The sequence below is a fragment of the Neohortaea acidophila genome (assembly GCF_010093505.1).
Source record: "Neohortaea acidophila strain CBS 113389 unplaced genomic scaffold BDY17scaffold_1, whole genome shotgun sequence".
Classification (NCBI taxonomy): Eukaryota; Fungi; Ascomycota; class Dothideomycetes; order Mycosphaerellales; family Teratosphaeriaceae; genus Neohortaea; species Neohortaea acidophila.
In genome coordinates, this window is record NW_022985510.1 from 150,698 (window position 1) to 168,367 (window position 17,670).

The 17,670-nt window shown below is 57.3% G+C and overlaps 5 protein-coding genes across 5 annotated transcripts; 4 read left to right on the forward strand and 1 right to left on the reverse strand.

Moving 5' to 3' along the window:
- Positions 1–22: 22 nt before the first annotated feature.
- Positions 23–1,882, reverse strand: BDY17DRAFT_244429 (uncharacterized protein; the record flags this gene model as incomplete). The annotated part of the gene is made up of 8 exons (XM_033730530.1): positions 23–304; positions 359–840; positions 893–944; positions 997–1,146; positions 1,203–1,296; positions 1,355–1,362; positions 1,449–1,501; positions 1,567–1,882. The coding sequence occupies 8 exons, from the start codon at positions 1,880–1,882 to the stop codon at positions 23–25; spliced, it is 1,437 nt and encodes a 478-aa protein (XP_033593609.1).
- Positions 1,883–7,347: 5,465 nt separating this feature from the next.
- Positions 7,348–8,245, forward strand: BDY17DRAFT_244938 (SAC3/GANP/Nin1/mts3/eIF-3 p25 family-domain-containing protein; the record flags this gene model as incomplete). The annotated part of the gene is made up of 2 exons (XM_033730580.1): positions 7,348–7,896; positions 7,967–8,245. 2 exons carry the CDS (start codon positions 7,348–7,350, stop codon positions 8,243–8,245), a joined length of 828 nt encoding a protein of 275 aa, XP_033593610.1.
- A 1,068-nt stretch (positions 8,246–9,313) lies between these two features.
- Positions 9,314–11,732, forward strand: BDY17DRAFT_288228 (uncharacterized protein). The gene has a single exon (XM_033732154.1). The coding sequence runs from the start codon at positions 9,533–9,535 to the stop codon at positions 11,594–11,596; it is 2,064 nt and encodes a 687-aa protein (XP_033593611.1). The 5' UTR covers positions 9,314–9,532; the 3' UTR covers positions 11,597–11,732.
- Positions 11,733–11,796: 64 nt separating this feature from the next.
- On the forward strand, positions 11,797–14,816 carry BDY17DRAFT_288231 (uncharacterized protein). Its single transcript, XM_033732155.1, has 13 exons — positions 11,797–12,099; positions 12,278–12,440; positions 12,498–12,910; positions 12,970–13,182; positions 13,239–13,465; positions 13,524–13,596; positions 13,655–13,704; positions 13,764–13,832; positions 13,897–13,947; positions 14,002–14,075; positions 14,124–14,182; positions 14,245–14,288; positions 14,341–14,816. Exons 1-13 carry the CDS (start codon positions 12,054–12,056, stop codon positions 14,500–14,502), a joined length of 1,644 nt encoding a protein of 547 aa, XP_033593612.1. The 5' UTR covers positions 11,797–12,053; the 3' UTR covers positions 14,503–14,816.
- A 262-nt stretch (positions 14,817–15,078) lies between these two features.
- On the forward strand, positions 15,079–17,670 carry BDY17DRAFT_1963 (uncharacterized protein). The gene is made up of 2 exons (XM_033730057.1): positions 15,079–15,191; positions 15,247–17,670. The coding sequence occupies exons 1-2, from the start codon at positions 15,156–15,158 to the stop codon at positions 17,593–17,595; spliced, it is 2,385 nt and encodes a 794-aa protein (XP_033593613.1). The 5' UTR covers positions 15,079–15,155; the 3' UTR covers positions 17,596–17,670.

Sequence of the window (17,670 nt, forward strand, 5' to 3'; positions counted from 1 at the left end):
GTGCCGTCGTGAGTGACTGTCGCTACATCATCTGCTCCTGCAGGCTGCCGGTAGGCTCTGCTCCGTCCATCATGTCGCCGCCTTGGCCGAGGTACTTGACGTAGGTGAGGCCGAGAGGACGGCCGCCGTACACGTAGCCGGTGAACTTGGTGATGGCGGTAGCAGCGTCTTCCTGATTCCCGAACTCGACCACGCCAGAGCCGCGCGAGCGACCGTTGGGCTCGTACTGGATCTCGGCGCGCTTAACTTCTCCGATGGTCGTGAACAGCTCAATCAGGTCGTCGTTGCTGGTGCTCCATGGCAGCTGTCATGCGTTAGTTGGGCTTGTCGTGTCGATGGGACTGCAGATGTGACTTACGTTGCGCACGAAGATGACCGGGCCCGGCTCGGTACCAGAGGTGGCGTTGTCCGTGAAGGGGTTGGGGGCGACAGCGGCAGGTGCAGGTGCATTGCCACCACCGTAGCCAGCGCCAGCAGGAGGGCCGCTAGCAAATCCGCCTCCACCATATCCACCGCGACCACCGAATCCACCGCCGTAGCCTCCACGCCCGCCGAAGCCACCGCCGAAGCCACCACGATTGAATCCGCCACCGCCGTATCCTCCACGGAAGCCTTGTCCTCCGAAGTTGCCACGGCCACCGAAGCCACCTGGGGGCCCACCGGCTCCAGCGTAGCGGTCCTCGCGGACTTCAAGGATGCGGCCTTGCCAGTCGTAGCCGTTGAACTGAGCGATCGCGTTCTGGGCGTCGTCGGGGTTGTCAAAGGCGACGATTCCGGATCCCTTGGGGCGGCCATCGGGGGCGAGGTGGACGTCTGCACGAATGACGTTGCCAGACACAGCTGCGAGCAGTCAGTGGGTGAGGCACATGATGTGGTCAGTGATAGGACTCACCAGCTTGACGGAAGAGATCCTTCAGATCTTGCCAACCGACCTGGAACGGAAGCTGGACGATCACTGTCAGTAAGTCCACACAGGCTGGGGGAATGGACACAAACATTGGAGACGAAGATTTGCCTGGTGGCGCCTCCCATCCCGCCACCGTATCCACCTTGGAATCCGCCGCGGCCACCGTAGCCTCCGTCGTATCCGCCGCGGCCTCCACCGGGGGGTCCGGCAGCTGCGAAGCGGGGCTCGGTCTCGCGGTCCTGGTGAAGAGTGAGCGTGAGCGAATGAATCAGATATTGAGCGTGCAGTGACTCACTTCGCGAACGTATACGAGGCGGCCCATGAGCTGTTGGTTGCTGAGCGTGCTGATAGCCGTTTGTGCCTGATCTCTTGTAGCATATTCAACAATTCTGGATCAAAGTCAGCGGTGGTGGTCAAGAGAAGTGAGGGTCAGCAAAGGTCACTTACCCGCATCCCTACAAACCCGGCGAAGAGTCCTATCCGTCAACTACTGCTCACAAAAATGGATACCGCCAGGATTCTAGCCATGATAAACGCCCACCTTACTCATTCCGTTCGGAAGTAGAAGAACGTCTGCGAAGAGAACGTCGCCGGCTGCAAAAGCGCGTCAGTCTTTGGTTCTTGTGAAGTAAAAGCGGGGTATGAGTGAGGAAACTCACCGGTGCGCATGAAGTCTTTGAGATGATGCCACTTGACATCGTATGAGAGGTTGCCGACGTAGACACGACGGTCTTGCTGCGAGGTCTCGCGGAGGTTGCTCATCATTTGCTCTCTTGATTGGTTGCGGTCTTCGTAGGAGCGGGAGGGGGCCGGGGCTCTGCTACGGTCGTAGCCCGAATCGTGATGGCCGTTCACCGGCGAGCGATCACGACGGCTGCTGCGATACTCTCGATCGCGGTCACGGCTGGGCGAGCGAGAGCGGGAGCGGTGACGCCTCTCCGGCGAGCGCGTGCGGGACCTGTCTCTCTGTTTCATCGTTAGCAAACACGCACTGCCGGGTAGAACGCTCTCGTCGTCAAAAAGCCATCAGGTTAGAAGGATGAGGAGGTACCAGAGAGGCAGAAGCCCCCTGCCCGAGAGCAGGAGGCGCCGCAAGGGCAGGACCGGAAGGACGAGGGCCCCGAGGAGCAGCGGCCTGAGGGCGCGGCCGAAGGTAAGCTCTCGCTCCCGGCGGCAAAGGACGCCCCGGGTTGGCTGCTATCCAGTCCACCCACCAGGGAGGCAGGGCAGAGGTGTCGGCCGGCTGGGCCATTGCTATGATGATTTTTTGATTGAAAAAATCAAAGAATCAGGGGGGTGCGCGAGTGTGAAATGGCCAGCGGAGCGAGAATTTTGAAGGCAGGGGCGCCAAGACTTTGGCCGCGGATGATCCGAGCGTTTCCCTAGCGACGTGCAGCACGTCCAGACGCTCATATGAGGTACTTCGTCGCCAGATTGGGGTTGCTGAGATGGAGCCAGCAAAGTGGCTGCCCATTTGACCTTTCTCATCGAGCAAGACGAACTCCCAAGGCTTGAACGAGGCGTCAGGGGTAATGCCAGCCTAGCTGCGGTGAAGGGGAGCCAGCTGGCCATTGGCGCCGCCAGGACGAAGCATCCCAGGATTGACATGAAGCAAGACACCCCGCTGCTGTTGGTGGAGGCCTTTTGGGCATGGCCAAGGCTGTATGAGAAGGAACCAGTCGCCAGCGATACAGGTTGCAGGATCTCGGGTGTGATATGAGGCGAGGTGCTCGGCCGCTTTCGATACAGGCCTTTTGACAATGGGATTCGGTGAAGGAGAAGGAGCCAGCCGGCAGCGCAGCCAAGATTCAAGATCTCAGGCGTGATATGAAGCAAGATGCGCCGCCTCTTTCGATACAAGGCCTTTTGGGTATGGCCTTGGGCGAAGAAGAACGAGCCAAGCCGCCGGCATTGCCAGGCTGAAGTATCTCAGCCGCGATGTGAGTAGAGATGGTCCTCAACGTCTTGCAGCGGCTTTTTGGCCCTTGCTGATGGTGATGGAGAAGGAGCCAGCCGCCAGCGTCGCCAGGGTGAATGATCTCAGACGTGATATGAAGAAAGACTGCCTCAACATCTTGCAGAGGCTTTTTGGCCATGGCTTGTGGTGAAAGAGAAGTGGCCAGCCGCCGGCCCGGCCAGGATGAAGCATCTCAGGCGTGATATGAGGCATGGCAGTCCGCAATGTTTGGCGAAGGCGTTTTGGCCGTGGCTTGTGGTGAAAGAGAAGAAGCCAGCGGTCCAGCCGCCGACGCGAGCGGTGTCTTTGTGTATTCCTCGCCGCAAACTCTCGGTGCGCAGCAAATACGGCTTGTGTCTTATACCGCGTATTCCTTGTCGCGCAGTCCTTTTTCTCTCTCATTTGCTCCTTCCGTCAGGCTCCTGCAGAAGGACTTCTCAAGCCCTGCCAAGCTCGAAGCCTTGCACTTCATTCCACGCGAGTTCCGGTCCAGGGTGATACGGCTCCGCGGGTCCAAGGGCCAGTCCATAATCCAGGGAGGTGGGGGAAGGGATGCAGGGGATGCATATGTACGCGTGTGTGATGAAGAAAGGGAATGGTATACTTACGTCGCGCGGGCGGTAGTTGTCGTCTAGAGGAGAGAGCCGAGTAAGCAAAGCTGTCCCGAAAGGAGTGTGCGCGTAGGGTGGGCAGAGAACAAGATGCAATGGGCAAGCAGGGCGAGGCAAAAGGGACAGTCGATGGAGCAGAAGTGATGAGGGAGTGATGGGGGAGAAGGCGGAGGATGACTTACCCATTTTGGAATGACCGTGGGTGGAATGCGAGGGAGTGTTGAGTTTTCAGCAGCAGCGTCTCTTGCGCACAGAAGCTCGAGTGCTGCAGGCGATACTTGCGACAGGGATGCCGCGCCTAACCTAAAGCCCCGGCACAGCAATTAGCCTTTTGTTCTATTCGGAAGGTGCTCGCTGCACGCCTGGCGTGGGGTGGAGCAGCTGGGGCGGAGGATGCAGCAAGAGCACGCGCGCGCGCGCCCTCGGAGGGGTGGAAGCTGCAAGCGGGTGGACTCGACAGTCATCACACCGCACCGCGCGCATCCTCCTCTGACTCGTCGAGGTGCGCGAGGTGTGCAGCCTGATGTGCCGGGGGCACATCGGCGATGATGCCGAGTGCGCGCCGCATGGCACAGTGATGGATGCAGGCACGGGTGAAGGCTTCGTGACGCGTCTTGCTCTTGCGCCATCAAAGGCATGCCTCGCTGCTCCACCGCGAACCACCCGGTCAGCGTGGGTCGTCACTTACTGGCTAGCTGGAGAGTCGGGGCCTGCGTGGTCTCGATGCTTTGATCTGCACAGGGCTGGTGGGTGTGAGGGGTGGCGTCAACAGTGGGTGCTGAACGAGGGGACCGAAGAGGAAGGCGCTAGTGGGCAGGAGGGGCTGCCAATGAGAAGGAGCGAGCTGCCAGGTTCATGCAGCGCGGGAAAGGATGGGGGAACGAGGAGGGAATGGGATACGCGCGGGCGACAGACTGCACGGAGTGTGGGCGTGGTGTCGGGGATTGATGGAGACTGGACTTTCGATAAATTGGCGCCAAGACCCATGCGACCGACCCAAGCTTAAACTGGTCGGGAGGCCGCACCGCGCGGGTGATTGGTGGAGCGAGGAGCACCGCCAAATCTCATTGCTGCAAAGAGCCCACTCCGTCAACGAGCATTCCATCCATCAACGTAGCCTGCCGTCGGCCTCAGTCGTCCCTGTGCCGCGGCATACGCTGTGCGGTCCGTCGTCGTCGTCGCCCAGCCTCGGCTTCTTCCCCTTGTCGTATCTGCCATCTTCCCTCGTCAACGAGACAGACTTCCCTCGAGCATGGCTAGCTTATTATACGGCTACATCAGGCTCACAGGTCCCTCCTTGCTTCAACACCCTTCCGCCGGTCAAGTATCCTCCGACCACCCATGAACTCACCCACGATGATGTACCCGCCGACCTGCTGGCGATTCGTCGGAGACGGAAGGCTTAATCCCCCACGGACTTCAAAAAGGCTCATTCCGCGTCAAGAACCTTGAAGCTCCACTGGTAAAAGCAAGTCTCTCGCCTCTTTCGGCTTACTCGACCAGGCGGCACATGCAGATCTGCTGGCCTTGCATTAGGCTTCCCGTGCCTTTTGGACCTGCTTGCGAGCTCGGACTCTCGAGGGCCAAGCACATACACACTCGTAAAGCACGGTTTGGTCTCGTGTAGGAGAACTCAACCTATCCCAAGACAGAGCCTCTGCCGAGACGCGACCCAAACTTTCGCCGGCCCGGTGGGGCAAGGCTCATCAAAGACGACACCCCAGCAAGCTCCTTCCTTCTCCCCCAGCTCAGGCTTACAGTATGTATTTGTGTTGACTACGAGGGACATATGTACACAGTCAGCCACAGCTCCACACCGAAGCGTCGAATGGCGAAACCCGGCCCGGCAGACCAAGGTCGGTTAATGCACTTGCTGCAAAGTCTAGCACCCTCCATCAACATCGTCGTATTCACCGGTGAGGTCTGTCGTCCAATCGTTCGTGGCAAGGGTGGAAAGTACCTGGCGTCTGTGCGTTCCGGTGAGAAAGGCTGTCGAGGATGGATTTGCCACCGTTGCCACCCTTGCTTGATGAGACCCTCGATCAGTCCAGTCCTTTCATCTGTCTGATCTGTGATGTCGTTGCAGTTATCTCCTCGTTACAAACTTGCCACATTTGCGTTCGCCATCGACGGAAGACTTGTCGAAGATCTTGCCCGCGTTGCGGATTCGACGATGACTGGCATGCGCTCAACCAAGGCTCGCCGCGGCGATAGCCGTCTCCTGCCGCGCTGCAGACGTTGGACCGCCGTGCTGCCAGCCGACGCGTGCGCACAGCGAATGACTCTGCTGTAGATCCCCGTCCAGCGCGAGATCAAGAGATGGGACGCTGAGTCGGAGAGGCATGAGATGCCTTGGCGGCTCGTTCGGATTCGCGTACTCGAGGTAGGTGCACCGCAATCACTTCACACAACTTGAGCACAGGAGCCCTCATCGGCGTCATACCGTGTCTTCGTCACGACTCGTTCCTTTGTTGAACAACGCGTCGTTCTCGTCACCGAGTCGGTTCGAAGCCTGGGACATTGGCGCGATGATGGTGCGACGGTCGATCGAAGTGAAGAGGCTGCGTTCAGGAGGACATCCCACTTTTGTACTTGATAGCTCTTCGTTGAATGAAGAGGGGGGTAAGCATTGGGGTCCTCGATCCAGCACTTCCATCTACAACTACCAGTTCACGTGCTCGCGAAGAGGTGATGGAGTTGGGAGAAGAGGGGGAAGGTTGAGTTGCGAGATTGGGTATTACGTAGCCAGATGATCGAAGATCTTCCACAAGGGTATCTCGGCCGCTGAAATTCATCCTCGACTCGACATCGAGACATGTTACGTGGGCGAGTAGATCCATTGACGGTCGCGAGATGAGATCAGCCATGATGAGCTTGCCATCAGCAGGAGACGATATGGAACTAGAATCCAGACACCCTCATCCTTGTTAGGTGGCCCAGTGACGTGAATCGATGAGAAAGAATTGGCGGTAGAAAGGGTTTCGGCCTCGTTGTAACAGCCCACTGCATCTCCAATGTCTTCTCTTCGTTGTGGAACGTCCAATCGACTACCCCACCTTGAGTAGCGCAGAAAATACCTGTACTCCTCCACCCCTGAGTTGTTGGGCAATCTGCCTCGAATGCTCGAGTCGGTTGACAGTCTCACGAAGCGCCCAGCCTGGTCCTTGCTCATCGAACAGGGCCTGCCATAGCTGCTCGTCAGGCAATAGAGCCTGCCGTTGTCCGAGCATGTAATCTAGATGAGAACCATCCTGGCTCACTGTTGCAAAGCAGCTATTCCAAGGTTCCAGGGGGTGTTACAATCGCTCACAGGGACTCTGTATTGTCTTCGGCCCTCTTTCTACAGTTACCGTTTTTTACAGACCTCAGCAGCAGCATAACAACAATTGAACATTACTCCGACCTGCCCCGGCCGGAGTACTCTCCGTAAGTACATCGACCGTGTCGGCTTCTCCCAGCTCTGCCGCAGATGCGCCGTGAAAGCCCGGGAAATCGATACGCCGCCCGAATGCATTTCTCCAGCACCCACAATCGGTCCCATAATAATCATTTTCCCTTTGTATCGTCTCGCGAGGAAGGATAATGCGATATGGCGAAGGAGCACGTCCGCGCCAAGCTTTCTCTAGTGTTCCCGCCGGTTTGGATGGGCTGGCTGGACTGGCCCGGACCGAGAACAACCACACATCACCGATCGTGCTAAGGACGCTGCATGCACGTAATCCAACGCCGCCTGACCTGTCCACCTCTTTTGCAGTGAATCTCTCTTTCAGCCCCATCCTCACATTTCATCTCTGGTGCCTTCATCACCCTCCGCACCATCCTTCTCCCCCCACTTCCACCGCCATCTCACCACCTCACCGTCTCCCGCAGTGATGGCGGAAAACGAAGTCAAGCAGATCATCTCGCAACTCGAAGCCATCAAACCCGCCCAGCTCTCCCAAGCACCACAACTGCTCTCGCGCGGCAAACTCGCCCTCCTGCACCTCAACGCCCTCGTCCCCACCGCCCAAACGCAGACCCCGCACCTCCTGCTCGCCTGCCACCTGCTCGAGCAAGGCGCGCTCGTCAGCATCAGGCTCGGCGACACCGATGCCTTTACGCGCTACTTCCAGCAACTGCAGCCCTTCTACTCCCTTCCGCCGGAGCGCTTAGGGAATCAGGTGCCGGCGCGGACGGGGAATCAGAGCAAGGTCACGGGGCTGTATCTGCTGCTTCTCCTGAGTGGTGGCGACTACGCTGGCTTTCACACTGTGCTCGAAGGGCTGGAGACGACGCGAGGGAAAGAGCAGATTGAGCAGGATCAGTTCATTCAGTACCCCGTGCGGCTGGAGCAGGCGTTGATGGAGGGCAGCTACGACAAAGTGTGGAGCGAAACGGATAAGAAACGGGTGCCGAGCGAGGAGTTTGAGAAGTTTTCCGAGGTGAGCACGCTCGCTACAGTGGCTGCAGGTATACCTCTTTCCGTTCATGTCCACTGACGATGCCTATCAGATCCTCATCAACACTATCCGCTCAGAAATCGCCTCCTGCTCCGAACGCGCCTACCCCTCGCTCCCCATCTCCAACGCCAAGAACCTGCTTTTCCTCGACTCCGAAGGTGCCGTCATTCAGTTTGCTCAAGCCCGCGGATGGATCGCTAAGGACGGGCGGATCTACTTCCCGCAACAAGAGGAGGAGCTGGCGGCGGCGGAGAGGGATGTCATGAGCAGTACTGGTGTGGTGATTGAGAATACGCTGGGATACGCGAGGAAGCTGGAGACGATTGTCTAGAGGGAGAAAGACGGCGACGATGGATATGGCTGCGGGAAAGGCTTTGATCGAGAAGCGCGCAGGAAGATGGCAAGACAGGGTGGATGAGGTCGCATGACCATGCAACACCTCCACGAGCGCCGCAATCAAGACAGCACACGCTGTGGGATGCTCGGCTCGACATAGAGTAGGCATCACAATCAGCATCACTCCCGTGATGAAGCTTCTACAAACACCTTTACCGTAGCTTCGTGAGATTTTCCGCATTCCCTCTCCCTGACACCTGTCCAACGCGTAAAACCCGGCCGCGTTGAGCTGTCAACATCACCTTCCTCTGCCCATCTGTACATGCTGCGACTCCCAAGGGCAGGCTACGTGCCGTGACCACATCGCCTCAGACTGCGCAAACGGTGCATCTTTGGACGCGTTACTGCACAACGGAGCTGTGGCTGGCATCGGCGGTGAGCTGCAGCAGACTAGAACGCGTCGAAGAAGTGAGGTGAGTCACGGTGGCGTGACATACTCGACAGCAGACCGCAACATAACCCCTCCCTGTTCAAGCGGAGATGGCTTCTTCTCCAGCACCAAGCACGCAGCTCAGTCTCTGATGAAAAAAGGTGGTTCGCATCGATCCGGCGGCAGTGGAAGGCCGGTGATACGGTGCCCCCTCACATGTGCAAGCACAGCGGTGAGGGGACCGGGTGCAAAAATAAGAATAATCTTGAATGAGTCACGTGGACTCGTTTCAGAGATTAAACTGAAAAGAACAGATACTACCTGTATGGAGCGAAGAAAGAAAGTCAGCAAGCACGTCTCATGCATGGGATCGGAGTTGGGTGTGAACGTACACTTGATCTAAGCCAAAAGGCAAAGAGAGCTGAAGAAAAAAGAAGAGAGATTGAGGGTGAGTTGGTTGTGCTTTTGTATTTAGGAATTTCGCCAAGCCGCTAACGCTGAGTGGGGCAGAGCAAAATAATGACTCGCGCCTCTGCAAAGCTCAGAGTCACGTGAATTTTGCGCGAGTCATGCAGCTGCTCTCCAGCGCGGTGGAGCTTCGATGACAGCAACAGACTCCATGACACATCGGCCTCGCATTCATTCATACAATTGTCCAGAACGAAGGGGAAACTTGGAGATGCGCAAAAGATCCAAACACCGCATTTGCTTTGATTTGTGTACGACCATCGCGTGGGAGTTGGAGTCATGGAGCGTTGCTAATCTCATCGGTTTCCCGCAGCTCGTCACCACTCATTCATCGCCTCCGTTTAGAACCGCGAGAAACACAAGCACGTATCCGCCTTGCCTTGCATGACGGCCACCACCGAGGCCAAGCCATGGGACTTCTCCCATGTCCTTGACCTTGTCAACACCTTGTCCACCAGATCAGATCCCTGGTCGCCACCTGCCCCAGCCAACAAACACGATGCACCGAGACAGAGTCAGGCGTTAGTGCCATTCGATGATGAGCACAGTCATGAGAGGGAGCAGCACAACGCCGGTGCAGACTCTCGCGGCCTAGGCGACTTCTCCAAGTTGTGGCATTTCTTTGGCACATCTACCCCTCCGCCCGAACCCTCCTACCCTTACCGAACCCAACAACCACGCAATGTCGACATTGTCGACTTCCCTCTCTTCGCCAATTACGCATCGGACGGCGCTTTTGACGCCATCTCAACCAGCAAGAAGAAGACATCCAGCAAGGCGAAGGAAGCACACCATCCGCACGACCATAGCAGTACGGAGGATCAGGCAGGGGACACCCTTAGTGATGGTTCCTTTGCTCCAGACACTCCAACCCTGACCAAGTCGCAACGGAAGAAAAAGAACAGAAAAGAGAGGAGGGCGCAATTGGCCGCTGCTCTGGAAGAGAATGCGACTAGAGCTGTCTCGATGTCGGAGTCGGAGGCCAAGGCTAAATCCGGCCATACGCCTGCGAAGAAGGCCAGCGTCCATAACATATCCACTCCCCCGACGAATACATACAACTTACGCCCACGTGATGGATCTGGAAAGGCCATATGCGAGGCACCACAGTACTGGACAGCACCATCGCCTGCCAGCGCGAAGCCCACTACGAAACGCCTCGAAGCTGCCAAGAAGCCCCAGTTGGACACGTCCTCACCCAAGCTGCCATTGTCCAAGTCGAAGGCTACATCGACAGCACCAAGTAGCCTACCTGCAACTCTGGAGTCTGCGGTGAAGAGGCTCGAAGATGCGAAGAAGACACTAATGAGCACATCTCCACCCAAGTCGACACTGCCCAACTCGAAGACTACGCCAGCCAAGCCAGTCGCCCAAACTTCTCCGGCCATCGACATTCGACGCGCACATGATACACAGCACTCCACACCTCAGAATGGAGTTGTCAAACGATTCCTGCCATCTTCAGTCCCCCCTGCTCCCTTTGCTGTTGATCGGGAAATCTCAGCACCACCTTCCGTTCCGTCAATTCAGGCCACATCTCTTCCCAAGAGAAACAATGCTATCCAGCCCATAGTCGCCCGCTCTGGAGAAGACCGACACTGGGCACTTCTTATTAAACTCATCGGCGACTTCTACGAGGACCGCAAATACCTCATTGCTCCGATGAATCTGACCACGCACAACAACAACCCGAAAGGGATCCACGTCTTTGTAGACGCCAGCAACATCTTTATTGGCTTCCACGACCAACTGAAACGCTCCCGCGGCATTCCCTCTTACGTACACGTCCCAGCAGTGGACATGTCCTTTGACGCCCTCGCCCTCCTCATGGAGCGGCGCCGACCAGTCGCGAAGCGAGTCTTGGTCGGCTCAACGCCACACCTGCCAGCCTTTGACAAGGCCAAAGCAGTCGGCTACGAATGCAGCATACTGGAGAAAGTGTACAAGGCTCGCGAACTGACAGAACGTCAAATCTACTTTAAAGAACAAGAACGCGCCTACCACTACGATCGCAACGCCAGTGGCAAACGCGCGAAAGCGCCGCCGCCGCCGCCCGCGAATCACGTGGCTACGCTGCTCAATGGCACCAGCGGGAGCGCGGCAGGCAGCAGCTCGGAAACGAGCACGCCGCCGCAATATGCTCCCGCGCGCATGATTGAGCAAGGCGTCGATGAAATTCTGCACCTTAAAATCCTGGAGTCCGTCATTGATGCCGAAGAGCCGAGCACGATTGTGCTGGCGACGGGCGACGCGGCGCAGGCCGAGTACAGCGAGGGATTCATGGCGATGGCGGAGCGGGCTTTGAAGAAGGGGTGGACAGTGGAGTTGGTGAGCTGGAGTAAGAACATCTCCTCCATGTATACTCGTCGCGAATGGACGGGTGCGTGGGGAGGGAGGTTCCGCGTTGTGGAGCTGGACGATTATGCTGAGGAATTGCTTGATATGTGATGCGAGCGAGACAATGGTAGGCGATTTCGAGATGATGATTCTCCCGCTGAGAAGCGGAGTTTGCTCACCCCTCAAACACCGTCGTTGCAGATAGCATCTTGATGAAGCATCAAAGCGTGACCTCTGACATGGTTCCAACCTTCTATTACTATGTAAAACGCGGTTCCTTGAATGCCGGCCCCACAAGGACCAGGTAGGGGCACGCGCGACAGCAGGTTTTGGCGACAATCCTGTTTGACGTGCCAGCGCGGCCGCCCACTTCAGGGAAGATACCAGGATTTCATGCGCCACAGTCCATCCAACAATGCTGCCTTGCTTGGAATTGTATTCTTGCTTGGAGGTGGGAATCATGGCGGTGACATCACGTTTCGTCTCGTTGTTGGACGGATGAAGGACTCTTTCCTCTTAATCGATGGTCTTACTTAGTTCGCGATAAAACGTGAAGGTGTAAAGCGAAATGTCGAAATTGGAGCAAGTCAAACAGCAGAGCACGGAGCTCGAAGGTACGTTAGATGCATTTGAATGATCGGGTTGCGTTACTATGTCCGTTCTCTTCTTCTTCTCAAACATGAGACCAAGCTTGAACGATCGATTCTTGCGTCAACCCAGGCCGTCCGTTGGACGAGATATTCCATCAGGCTGAGAGAGTTGTTGACGCTAACCGATCTGGTTTCAACGCAGGAAGCATGCAAAAGATCAAAATGGTAGACAACGAAGCGAAGCAAAAGGCCGCTTCTGCTCCGGCTGCGAAGACGCCGGCCAAGAAGCCGGCTGGAAGCACTCCGTCGAAACCGGCGGCGACAAAGATTGCCGCAAAGCCGCCTGCTTCTGGGACTAGTCAGACGTCAGTGGATTTGAATCGACACAGTAGTGAGTCTGCTGCTGATACAGGATTCCGTAGCGCCTCGACGACACCAAAGCCCGCGAGCGCCACGGCCAAGACGGCGACTGCGCAGACGTCGAGTCCGGCTGCGAAAGCTCAAGCGACGACTGGCACTGCGTCGAAGAACGCTGCTGAAACCAAAAAGCCTGTCCCGAGTCAGCCAAAGCAAAGTCCAGCATCGGCTGTGGCCAAGAAGCCTGCTGTGGCCACCACTGGTCAAAACAAGGCGGCAGCTCCAACGCAAAAGGCTCCACAGGCGGTTGCCACTCCCGCCGCGGCTCCGGCGAAGAAGAAACCGATTCCGGCGCCTGTCAAGCCGCAGAACAAACCGACGGCGGGCCAGACGAGCCAGGCGAAGACGGGAACGACGCCGGTGAAGAAACAGCCTGCGCAAGCTGGAGGGGATGGCGGTGGTGCAGCGCAGCCGGCTGGTACGTCACTTCCCGGACTCAGATCCAGATCAAGGAAGTAATGTTGATGTATGTCCCAGGTGCCACGAACAAAGCCGTCACCGAGAAGACGAACCAAGCGACCGGCACTCTGAACAAAGCGACGGACACAGCAACTGGAACTGTGACCAAAGGCACGAATGCCGTGACGGGAGGTGTGGACAAGGCCACTGGCGGAAAGGCTGCTCCTGTGACAGGCAAAGTTGGACAAGTGGCTGGCGGCACGGCGAAGACTGCCGGATCTGCCGTCAAAGGTGAGATTTGGACGCCAAGAACTGAAAGAGATGCAAGAGGTGACGATTCTTCTCAGGTGTAAGCAGCACTGCCGGCCGCACTGTCGGCAATGTCTCGAAGACTGGTGCTGGAGTTGTGGGAAATGTAGCCAATACGGGATATCAGACGGCCGCGGCTGCTAGAAAGGGTGATGTGAAGGGCACTGCGAAAGGCTTGGCTTCTGGTACTGGACAGACCGTTGCCGGAGCCGGTAAAGGTGTCGGAGATACGGTATCTGGAGTCGGCAAGGGGCTTGATTCGACGGTGCGTGTTGGAATTTGGGTACTATTCAGCTGGTATGCTAACTCCAGTCGTGGTTCAGGTCGGTGGTGTTGGTGGGAGTCTCGGCGACACGGTCGGCGGCCCCGCTGGACCGACTGTGAAGAATGCAACAGGTAAGCGGATGAGCGGGTGTGCTGGCTAATTCCGAAGATGCTGAATGGTACGTTCTAGGAAATGTGGGCAAGACTGCCAAAGCTGCAACAGGCGGTCTCGGGAAGACGGTCAGTAGTCTCTCCCTCGAAGAAAGCATATGATAACCACATTGACGCGACGAACACAGGTCGGCGACACGGCCGGTGCAGTGGGAAAGGGTGACATGAAAGGAGCTGCCGCAGGCGCAACCGGAGGAGTGGGTGGTGTCCAACATTTTGGTAATGATGCCGGAGAGTTGACAGCTGACGCGGCCTCAACAGGCCGGACAAACCGTATCTGGTACTGGAAAAGGTGTCGGAGATACTGTCGAGGTACGTTAGATTGACTTCGGTGTACCGATCGTACCATGCTGATCGGAAGTATAGGGACTGGGTGACAAAGTGGGTGATCAGATCCCCAACAAGCGTGTCGGAGGAGCAGTGTCTGGCGTAACCAAGGGGTACGTCACAAGGCGTATGAGGCGTGTTCAATGACTGATGTATGTCAGCGTCGGCGATACCGTCAGCGGAGTGACTGGCGGAGTGGGAGAGGGTGTCGGGAAGATAGGTGCGTATTCAGGCCAGCATTGGTGATGCAGAAACAGAAGAGCTGACATATGTCGAACCCAGGCAAAGGAGATGTCCTCGGCGGCGTAGGGTCTGTGGGTAGCGGCGTAAGTCTTTCCAGGAGTGTTACAACACTCGCCTATTCCTAACGAATCGCAGGTCGGTCGAGGTGTCGGTGGTCTGGCCAGGGGTGTATGGGGCGGCATCTCCGGTTCCAACCAGAAAGAAAAGGACGCAAAAGCAGCAAAGGAGGAAGCGGATAGCGGAGAAGGCGAGGGAGAGGAGGAGGAATCGGCGGCAGGTCAGAAGAGCTTCTTCTAGACGCGTGATGCGCGAATGAATGGCCTCTTCTTGGCGACGGCCTCGGTCGCCGGGCAATAGCAGAATGTTAGGATGACACCGATGTTCGATAAGAGTCTGTTATGCAAATGACATGGCAGTTCGGCTGAACCTCGTCACCACTTAAGAATCCTAGAAATTGATTCTTTTAGCCAGCACGTCTAACCAATGACTCGCAGCAGCAATTGATCTGTTTGAGTCGAACATTGGCCGCAAAAAGTCACAACCTGTTGGGGTCCTACGAGTCTCGCCTTGCTTCTCCCTGAAAAGGAGTTTCGTTTTTTGACCTTTTGGAGGCCCCGAGTTCGAGTTCGAGTTCGAATCTGTGCCGTTGGCTTTTTTGGTCTCGCCGAACATCGTAGGGTCAGTTTGCACGACTTTACCGATGCCAAACAGACACGCGCCTTACAGAAAAGTACAGAGGTAGATGTAGAGAAGTAGAGTGTTGTCGAGCTCCTTCAGCCACACCGAAGTTTTGACTTTGGCGCTAGCGGGAGCGCCCGAGACACGTCCCTGCCGCGCTTTTGCAGGAGCACTTCTTGTCGTGAACAGAACATACCACCGCATCGATCATCCCACCACCCCCTCCTTCGCCGCACGGCTCACCACGCGACAGTGGTCGCATCACCGGCAACATGTCGGACCCCTATGTTCTTGTCGACCCTCCCCTTGTACGCCCATTCCCCGCCAAATCCCCCCCCTTCTCGCTAACATACTCGTCTGCAGCAAGATCATGTTCATCTCATCTCCGCCCACGGATTCACTCACACGGCTCACTTCTCTCTGGAGAACGCCTTCCAACAGCTCAGCCATGCTCCCACAATAGTCAAAGAGAGGGCCCCTATGGCCTGGACGTACGTGCAGGCTCCACGCGACGGCACCGTATGGCTCGAATGGATATCGCCGCGCCGCGAGAATCGCTTCGCCTCCGACGGCTACGCCTGGGGCGATCCTGAGCAGACGGGCCGGCAGGAGCGCAATGGATACACGATCGAGTGGATGACGCACACCGTGGGCTACCGGCCGGGTGTTGAGAACAACAGCATGGCCTCCCATGCGCGCACTCGATTTCACTTCATCAACAAGAACCCCAACGTCAATGCGCCGCATCCCGATCCCACCCTTTGGATCGTGCATTACCATCAGACCGACCGCAATCGCATGCTTCCCGCCAACCAGATGCCCGTGTCCCAACACGCACGACAACAACTCAACGAGCGCCGCTACCTCGAATCGCAAGGTCAACTGGACAAGCGCGAGTTCATGTTGCACGATCGCGAGCATTGGCCGGCCATCAGCCTGCCAGGCAGCGCGGGCCAGCATATGCAGCATCCGCACGCGATGCAGCAACACGGCATGTATGGCAATCCAGCGATGATGCATGCGCAACAGATGGGTGCTGCGGCGGGTGTGCCACGCTTTCCCCAGCAGCCTTACGCACAAGGTCAGCCTCCAGCGAAAAGGCCCCGACATTCTTCTGGCTCTGCAGCTCGCCCTGGCGAACATGCATTGGACATGAGCATTGAGGACGAGGAGAATCAAGTCTTGGATTACTTCGACCATCTCACACCCCGTGACATCAGCTTGGCACGCTACAAGCAACACCACTACTGGATGGAAGAAGTCTTCAACTCCCCGTACGCCTCCTCCGCCATCGTTCCTCCGGATCTCGGGCTGGGCCTGATGGGCGAGCTGAAAGGTCTTACGAAAGGCATTCTCAACCCGCCTTCTACCGAGGACTACAAGCCTGCACCGCCCGAAGACCCCAGGAATGGTAGCACTCGCACCATTAAAGAAGCGCAGGCCTTCACCAATCTCAAGCGCGAGCAGGTGGAGGAGTTCAACAAACGTGTCGAGAAGCACTTGGAGGATGGGCGTGCAGAGATTGAGAGGATGAAGAAGGAGCATGCGGAGAAGATCGCGGGATGGAAGCAGAGTAAAGCGCTGTTGCAGGCGGAGAAGAAGCTGAGATATGCGACGTGGGAAGGGCATGAGAATGCCGTGCCTGTCGTATTTCGGTTGGACGTTCCAACGGCGAATGGTCATGCGGAGGAGAATGGCGCGAAGTCAGAGACGGTGGAAGACATTGTCAGAGAGTCGAAGGCACTTCTGGGTGGGGAGATTCAATCGCACAAGGAGGCGGCGTTGATCAGGAGGGGAGGCTTGGAGGAAGAGGAGGAGAAAAAGCCCGAGCCCACGCCGCAGCCGGAGATGGACGTTCAGGAGGACCCCATGGGAGCTTCCACTGTCGCTGCCTTTCCCGGGCAAGACGATCTAAAACCCCAAGCACCACTGTCGGATGTACAAGCCCAGGTTCCGCAGCAGCAGCAGCCTGATGAACCCAACCCCAATGCAAATGCGGACTCTTTTGCCATGGACGATATACAAGGCGACTCTGGTCTGGTTGACATGGACGGCATGGATATGATGGACGACTCGCTCATCGACATGGATGGCGACAACGGCGACATCACTTTCATCGACCGCGATGACGACGAGACCTTTGGAGAGGAGCCAACTGCAGTCGACGCCCCTGCTCTTCCCGACCCGCAGCCAGCCGAGCAAGTCGAGGCTCCAGCGCCGGCTGAGCCCTCAGAGATCACTGCCGCCCCGGAGTCAGAGATTCCTGCAGCGGTTGTCGACGCCCCTGCACCCGAACCGGCAGAACTTGTCACGAGAGCAGAGGAGAGCGCAATCCCCGCAGCAACAGCCGACGCAAGTCTAGGCAACGAACCCGACGTCTCCGCAGTCACGGAGCAGACTACCGCGCCGCCTGTCGCGGAAGAGGACACTACGGAGCCGCCGCTTGGAAACGATGCCGACATTTTCGGCGATGGTACTTTCGACGATCTCCCTGATATGGGCGGCGACGTGGACGATGATGGGGACGGGTTGATTGACTTTGGGGAAGGGATGGATGAGACGGGTTTTGGAGACGCGATGCACGGGATGGATGATGCTGGTGTCGGTGGCGATTTGCAGGCCGATGTCCCTGAGGCGCAGGCACAGACGGGTGGGGAAGGTGCTGCTGAGCCTGAGGCCGAAGCCGCGCAGCAGGTCCAAGAGGGGTCCTAGGACGACGACTTCATTCGCGGGACCCCGAGTGACACCGCACAGGATGCGGAGGGCGTGCAACTTCTCAGAAGCAAC